The sequence below is a fragment of the Eurypyga helias genome, unplaced genomic scaffold (assembly GCF_000690775.1).
Source record: "Eurypyga helias isolate BGI_N326 unplaced genomic scaffold, ASM69077v1 scaffold7800, whole genome shotgun sequence".
Taxonomy (NCBI): domain Eukaryota; kingdom Metazoa; phylum Chordata; class Aves; order Eurypygiformes; family Eurypygidae; genus Eurypyga; species Eurypyga helias.
In genome coordinates this window covers 1-8,076 of record NW_010226215.1, presented here as the reverse complement: position 1 = coordinate 8,076, position 8,076 = coordinate 1, and the positions used below count along the sequence as shown (strand labels likewise).

Genomic DNA, 8,076 nt, shown 5'->3' with positions numbered 1-8,076 from the left:
AGTGTTTACTACACTAACAAAACGGCAGGTCTCCCAGGATTATCTTCTACGAGTGCACCTTGAAAGCAGCCTTAAACCTAACGCCAACCATGACACGTGGAAGACAAACGCAGTTACAGCGTGACCCTTGTTCTGACTACAGGCAGGCTTACCATCGGACATGTCCTTCAGAACCAGGTTCTCCAGCTCACCCCACTCCGTGTTGAGCCGTTTCATCAACTTGAACGCATTTACAGGGTGTCCCAAAAACCCCTCTGGGTCTTTCGTCGCGGTCGCTGTCAGCTGGTCCAATTTCTCCGCCCATCTGTAGTGAAAATACACCTTCACTAAGGTCTCTTGTACAAAAGTCTGCCAATGCACCACAAAACTCATTTCAAGCTACTCGACAGTCTTTGCTAATAAAAAACCCAGCACAAATCACAAGCTTTGACATCATCTATACATAAAGCTCCTGGAAGGAACAAAAGGGGCGCTTTTTGCCTTTTTTTTTTTTTTTTAAATCATCTTCTTCAGCTGCAGCCTAAATCCAGTGTTGCTTTTGCGGTCTTCATGGGAACGCTGCTGAATGAACCCCTTCCTACAAATACCAAAACGCAGTACGCCAGCAGATTCACGGCGAGTTTTCATGCAGGACTAATCAAAACCAAAGCATTAAAACTAAGAGATCAAAAATGTTTGTAAATGCACGTTTTCCTGAAGTTTACAAAAAGGTAGCTCAAATACAGAACACTTGTCTCCCATTATTTTGCTTTCAGACACATGCCCTTCAGTTTATGATGAGCCCCTGCCCTCACAGCAAGCCTGCGTTAGGCAGCACGTAGCTCTCAGGCTCCCGAGCGAGGGAGAAACGATTTTCTGGTGCTGCGGTCCCGACTCCACCAACCTCTCTAACGCTTCCACGGGCCTAAGTCACCCACAACGCCGATGCACTCCCAAACAAGGGCACCTTTCCACAGCCACGGCTGTTGACCTGTCGTTTTAATGGAAGCCAGCTCCGGCCCCAGTCCGCACGCACACCAGTCACGCTGCAAGCACCGGCGCTACGCGACCGCATGTCTGCAAAACAACCTCCCCTCTCCATCCCAACGACACAGACGTGTAACAACGCCCTGAAAACAGGGTACACGAAACAAGCCACACCCCACAGAGAACACCAAACACTGACACCAATGTAAAGCACCTACAAAATCTGAGGCCTGGAGGGAGCTCCGTACACGAGCCGCCATCCAGCTAGTTCCAGGAGTTGGTACGCCTCAACCAAGTTGGCCTGCTCTACCTGAGACAGGTAGGTGTTTACAGCTGTTCGAGGCACCAGCCTCCTCCCACACCGACGCGAGTTGCCTTCTCAGGCTTGGACACCCCTTGCCTGGGTTCTAGCCAGCAGCCAAGTGACTGACGGGGTTCCCTGCCAAACGGGATGCCCAGAGTGCTCTCGTGGACCACCTCCAGCTTCTAGCAAGCTGAAGACTGAAGGAACCAGTTTCAACAAGTTGAGCACTCCCACTGCACACGGTCAAATGCTTTTCCCCACCGTGTGGCTATCAAACCCGATGAGCGGCTGGAAGTCACTGCAACCGTGAGCCACAACGACACGGCCAACACGCCTCTCCAGTCGTCTTCCTAAAACCCTCCACCACGAAAGCACCCGCAAGGTGTGAGCCACCCTCCGCGTTTCCGTGGATTACCAGCTTTCACTGAGTTTAAGTCAACACAACCTACCAACATCCTTCAGCCCAAGTACAGAGCCCAGCAAACTCAAACAATGCTGGCACTTTGCCCAGTCCTTCTATCTCCCCGTGAGTGTCGTTTTAACTTTTCTGACCACTGATGTAGTAACAGCAGAGCTCTGATGCTTATATGACAAGCTGTATCTATACATTTTCAGCTGTCCTATCAGCATGCTCCCATCTTAATTTGGGGCTGTAAAGAATGTACTCATAACATTCCAAACCTGCGAGCAATTCCAACCCTGTATTTTAAGTGATAAAAATAAATACAGTCTGACAGAAGTATCTTTTCTTCCTGGGTGGCAGAACGCACTACACAAAGGCTAAAATAAAACTCATGCGTCTAAAACTGTTGAAACATCCTCATGATGGATTTATACCCATTTTTGAAAGCTGGGAAACCATCCCGTTCAGTGATACAAAAATTGTTATTTCTGGCTCTGACAGAATCAGACATACTGCGCTCTGGTCCTCACACCTATAGAGCGAAGCAACGTTGTACGGTCAGGCCTCTTGTTGTTTTTAAAAACGGTAAAAAAGTTTTATTCTGCTTTGTGTCATTTTTAAATCTAAATACAGCATGTAGAAAGAGACTCTGCTCTCATGGTGAGTAATTACTATCCACTCACGACCGGCACGGCCACACCAACGTTTGTAGAGCTTTTACATTTCATGTGTCACTGCAGCCCTTGTAATGCTCGTTTGGAGGCTTCTTGGGTTTTAGTTTCCGCTAAGCGGAATGTCAGTTGAAGAACCACATCCCCTTGGAAATTATGTGGAAGCAGGAGTCCTAAAACGAAGGTATCGCACAGAAAGTGGGTTGATGAGATTTCACCATTAGAAAGCTGGATAAAACAAACCAATGGCTCGGAGATAACAGCTTAGGACAAAAACCCAGCAAACACTGCTAGTTTAAGCTTCGCCCCAGAGAAAAATACCACAAATTTAATCAGCCTTGGGAAGCACATTTTACATAAGGGTGGACTCAAATTATTAACTATGAGCATTACGAAAGATGCTGCTTACTTTTTGATCTGCTCCAGCTTGCTTTCTTCTGCTTTGATATAATCTTTCAGTGACACCACCAGATCTTTTTCTGTATTAATTAAGTCTGTCATATGACCTAGAAAACAAATGAGTTTGGTTAGACAAGGACAAACCAAGAAAAAGGGAGAACTGAGAATCAGAAGAGGGGAAGAACACCTCTACTTTCTTCCCTTCTTCAGCTCTTCCTTCCCCAAAGTCCTTCTGCATTTGCTTAAATTATCCGGAAGAAGTCCTTGAGTGAAGCTTCTTGCTTTTCTTTTAGGGACAAAAATCTCACGTCAGACCAAGCTCGTTGCCATGGAAGTTAATGTAATAGCGCATATTTATTATTAGAACTAATTGAGGATTCATTTGGAAAAGGAAGTAGGTTGCAACAGAGTAATCTTTCATCCAAGCATATATAATGTAAAGCAAATAAAGGCAAAGCTACAGAAATACACAGAGGCTTCATGTCTGATACACAGTACTGATCCAGCGTTTTATTTTTAAGACCACTTGCATGACTCCAGCAGGTCTCCTAACAGACTCTGTTATTAATTAATAATTGCCTTATTTCCTGCAAGGAGGCAGCTGAACTGGTTCATGGTGAAGTGGCACAGTCCATCCGAACCCGAGAGGGCAGGCGACATGCTGGTACCATCCCATACCCTCAGCAGCCGCTGGCCTTGCTTCTACACGCGCGCGCCAGCCCACACCGCTATTTTATTCAGAAGTCAATACCTACAAGAATACGTAACGAACACAAAGCCTAGGCTGGGTCATTAGGCTAACCGGACTGACTTAACTCACAGCACGTTCCTCCCAAAACACCAAAGTCAATAAGGCTGTAAGAACTTGCAAGTGATTGAGTTCTGTACTAATTAAAGCCTCGAGCGCCATTAACACATCCCTGCAGAATCAGTTTTGAGAGCCGACAAGGAATTCTTTCGGCTCTGCAGCACATAACAGAGTGTCTCTCACCGATGGAAGTGAAGAAGTCCGTGTGGGCGTAAGAAAAAGGCAGCAGAAGTCCAAGGGCTACGGCAAACCAAATCTTGTTGAAGGCCATAGTTCAACAGCTGTCACCTCACCACGTACCTACAAAGGAAACACAGTAAGGTAAAACATCCCTGTTCACCAGAGTTGAATCGGAGGAGACAGCTTATTCCCTCGGGGCAGCAGAATTTAACAGTTCTACCCTCAGAAGGCCTGAGCAGCTCTCACAGAGGACTGACACCATTCTGCAGACCTGCTTATGCTTTTGTCTTGTGTGACAAGACAATAATAACTTGGAGACAGGGTCTTCACAAGCACTCGTCACCTTTCTGATATACAGAGAGCTGCTTCACAAGAAGTACCAAAAAACCCAGGACCAAACACTGAAAAAACCCGTAATACCCAGTTAAAATACATATTATCAAGTCCATTCACCCAGTAAAAAACAAACAAGCTTAAACTCTCGTGTGTTGTATCAGCTCAGAAAAATTAAAGATAACCTCATCTACTAACAGGAACTGCTTTGCAGCTCTTCCAACAGCAAGATAACTAATGAAGATTAGAGGAAAAAAAAAAGGAAAAGTAAAAAACCCAGAAACATCACAAAGCAAGAAAGCAATACGCTACTGGAGCAGGTTGTACTGGTAGTGCCCAACGTAAACCCAGTTTTGCCATTCACACAAGGTGTAAACAAAGTTAGGGAAGTGCAAAAGCCACCCCCAAATTAAAATCATCCCTCCCATCCATCTCGGTGGGATGAACAGGAAACTTGACTCCAGAGTACAGGACTTGGAATAGTGCACCCGAAGGGTCAGGAAGCAATTCCCTCCTTCCCTTTCCACCTCTAGCACCACGGAAAGAGCGGTGCTCGCGTTCAGATTTACTGCCTCTTGGACAGGACAAGCGCGGGTTCACTGGCACCAACAGCAACACCACGCGCCTAGAAAAGCGGCACAGCCTCCAACTCTTGTAAATCATCCGAAATCTGCATGCCCGCAACTGAAGGGCTGAAACATTCCGACACATTCTCTGGCAGAAAGTCAGTTGTAAAGTCAAAATCCGGAGAGGGAAGCCTGGAGCCCTGCCTTTCCCCAGTCTCACCGATCCCCCACGCCAGCATTCCTTACCTCCTCGTCCCCTCCACAGGCAGCCAGGCAACAAGTTAAACCAGACTACTTCAAACATAACTAAGCCAAAACCCACCTCCCAACCAGTCGTTTCACCCCGGTTCATTCTGCCACGGTTCACTCTAGAGCCATGTAACAGCCACGCCAGGATAACAGGGCAACCTGGAGGCAGGAGCTGGCAGCCAAAGCCGGCGATGGCAGGCAAAACTGTTGTTTCTGGTAGCAGCAGAGATTTAACCCGTTCGCGAAACTCCAGCCCTGAACACAACCATCACATACACAACCCTCCAGCCAGCCTGGAACACTTCCTAGTTTTCAGCCTAAACCAGGGATTGCGGCAACACCTATACAACGGTACCTCTCTTCCGTGACTAACGTCAGTCTCATGAAACAACAGCTCCAACTAACGGGTCGCGCCTAGAAGCAAGTCTTCCTGCTGGCAAGCTTCACTCTTCACTTCAAAGCAGCTGTACCCAGATGCTGAAGGACCCCGACGTGTACCTGCGCTCTTAGCAAAACCACCGCTCGTGCCGTGTTTCTGCGGAAAGCCAAGTGCCTCCTGCTCATTCAGCACTCCGGCTAATACATCCGTGAGTCAATTACAAAGCACAAACAGTTCTACTACACCAGAAATATTTGCCAACGTTATCAGTACTCAGAATTCATTGGGCTATTTGTTTACTGCGCTCAGTGAAAAACACAAGGGGAGCTTCAGAAAAGTTTACTTTTGGCTTTTAATCAATATGAAACTTTTTGAACACACCAACAAACAAGACGACACCAAAAAGGTGATGAAAGCTCTCTCTCCTCTCTGTGTCAGCCTTCCACCTCGATGCCGGAAAGCCTGTGCGAGCAGCATGCTTTGGAGACAGTTTTTCCTCTTCTCTGCCTGCCCCTACATCCTGCTCCAACCCCGGGCTGCCTGCGAAGGCAGCCGCATCCCTACTCCCTCCTCGCGCCTTCGCGGGCACGCAGCGCAACGAGCGAGCGGCAGCGGGCACAAAACGCAGCAAGGGAAATTCCGGGCAGGTACACACGACGTTTCTCACCGTGACAGCAGTTCGGCACTAGAAGAGGTTCCCAGAGAAACCGGATCTCCTGTTCTTGGAAGAATTTCAGAACTAGATGGGACAAGCCCGCACGCAGCCTAACCTCACCTCCAAGCTCCCCCAGCTTCCAACAGGAGGTTGGACTAGCCAAGGTCACTTCCAACTTCATTTTTCTTTCCTTTCGCCGTCTCCAGCTTTCCTGTCATTTGCAAGGCCTCGGACTCCCGTAACAGCTTTCAGCTCCCCAGGCTTACTTCCCTCCCAGCCAGAATTCAGAGCTGGAAACAGAGCCCAGGGCAGCGGCCAGCCAAGCTTTCGCTGCCCTAACGGCAGTTGCTAAGTAGCACGGCTTTCAAAACTACTGCAAAGGGATCAGCTACAGGTTCCCGAATCAAAGAGAATAAAGCTCAGTTAAGATAAATGCTGGAAATCCCTCAGACACACAAGCTGCCAAATAAGTAGGCTTAATTTCTTCCTGTCAGTGGCACGGAGTAAAACAAGATGAAAATCCTCTCTGCGTTACTCCTGTCAGTCTGACTTTCCTCCTCAGCCGTGTCCCTCAGGCAGACACAGAGATGGCAGCTGAGCATCTCGGGGAGGAGGGAATCCACTACCCACACACAGAAGTGGGAGTCCAGCTGACAGCTTCAACACAGGAGCTTCCCAGCTTGCCGCAAGAAGTACATCAGCTAGGCTTTCAAACCGTAAAACATGGCAGAGCAGAGAAAAAAAAAAAAACGGGATAAAATAGCAAAGAACAAACCAACATGGAGATTCCAGTAAAACAAAGCAGCAATTAGACAAATGACACTGCCAAGCGCAGCAGAGGATTCCCCAAACAGTAGGGACGAACAACAAAGGCCATTTCAAGCAATGAAGCTCAGAGGCGGGCTTCGAGAGGACTTCAAGGAGTTCAGCTCTGCTCCACAGCCACAACCAACCTGCGGGAGTCCCAGGGGAGCGGACGTGCACGTAGCATCCCGGCAGGCAGAAGGAAAAGTTAATACAAACCACAGTGATACCATCCCACAACAATCCAAGGTCACGTTAATTGGTGACCGAAGGCTGAAGCATTTAACTGAAGATGCTTATTAGACAAGTCTCCTCACCACCAATTCCAAGCTCCCAGGCATGTCACAGGATCCGGAAAACAAGACAGAAAATGGAAACTGAGGGTGTACTTCAACGTGGAATTATTCTGGCATAGGATCATAGAATCACAGACTGGTTTGGGTTGGAAGGGACCTTAAAGCTCACCCAGTTCCAACCCCCCTGCCATGGGCAGGGACACCTTCCACTAGACCAGGTTGCTCCAAGCCTCATCCAGCCTGGCCTTGGCCCCTTCCAGGGATGGGGCATCCACAGCTTCTCTGGGCAACCTGTCCCAGTGCCTCCCCACCCTCCCCGTGAAGAACTTCTTCCTGCTATCCCATCTCAATCTGTCCTCTTAATAGTTCTAACAATTCCAAACTAGCTTCTTAATTCTGAGTAGGTCACATATTTCTTACCTAAATAAAGTCTACTGCAAGACCAGGAGTCAAAACTGTATCATCACGACCCTTAGCTTTTGATTTAAACACTGGTCCACTCTCACAGTCCTTACTGTACCCCACCGTATGCCAAAAAAAAACCCCAACACCCAAACAATCAGTTAAACTGAGCTGAGACGGGAACAGGGGGAGAGAAGAGCACCACAAACAATAGCTACTCACTGCACTACCCCTCTCCTGTCCCAGGGACAACTCAAGTTAAAGTCTTACAACACAGTGGGACTGGGAACACTACTCAGAACGGAAGAACCACATACCAAGAACATTTAGCTGTCACCATTGCTTAACAGTCTCATGGGACAGAAACGTTAGAATTTCAGTTCCCGAAGTTCTCTAACACCTTATGTTTAAAGGCTGTTTTAAAGTTAAGACCCAAGCAGTGAGAGAAGAAAGACTGGGTAGAAACACTGCTAACAAAAGAACATGGCATGTTTTAGGCTTCTTTTCAATGACAAAGTAGTAATACAAGTAATCTTCCATGTACAGAGGAAATATAATAATCTAACGGGATGAAAATCAATTCTAGAGTCAAGCAGGTGATTTGTTGTCGCATTTATGGCCAACTTGAAGACATCATGGACCTCATGGAGTTCAACAAGGC

General features: G+C 47.5%; 1 protein-coding gene across 2 annotated transcripts in view; it reads right to left on the bottom strand.

Annotated features, from left to right (window-relative positions):
* P4HA1 (prolyl 4-hydroxylase, alpha polypeptide I) overlaps window positions 1-3,822 on the bottom strand; it is a 23,589-nt gene extending 19,767 nt beyond the window's left edge. For both annotated transcript variants that reach the window (XM_010152085.1, XM_010152077.1), the window contains exons 1-3: window positions 3,735-3,822; window positions 2,754-2,850; window positions 153-304 (exon numbers count right to left, since the gene is read on the bottom strand). In XM_010152085.1, the coding sequence (XP_010150387.1) occupies window positions 153-304; window positions 2,754-2,850; window positions 3,735-3,822 (337 nt within the window). The remainder of the gene's footprint in view (window positions 1-152; window positions 305-2,753; window positions 2,851-3,734) is intronic.
* Window positions 3,823-8,076: the final 4,254 nt, after the last annotated feature.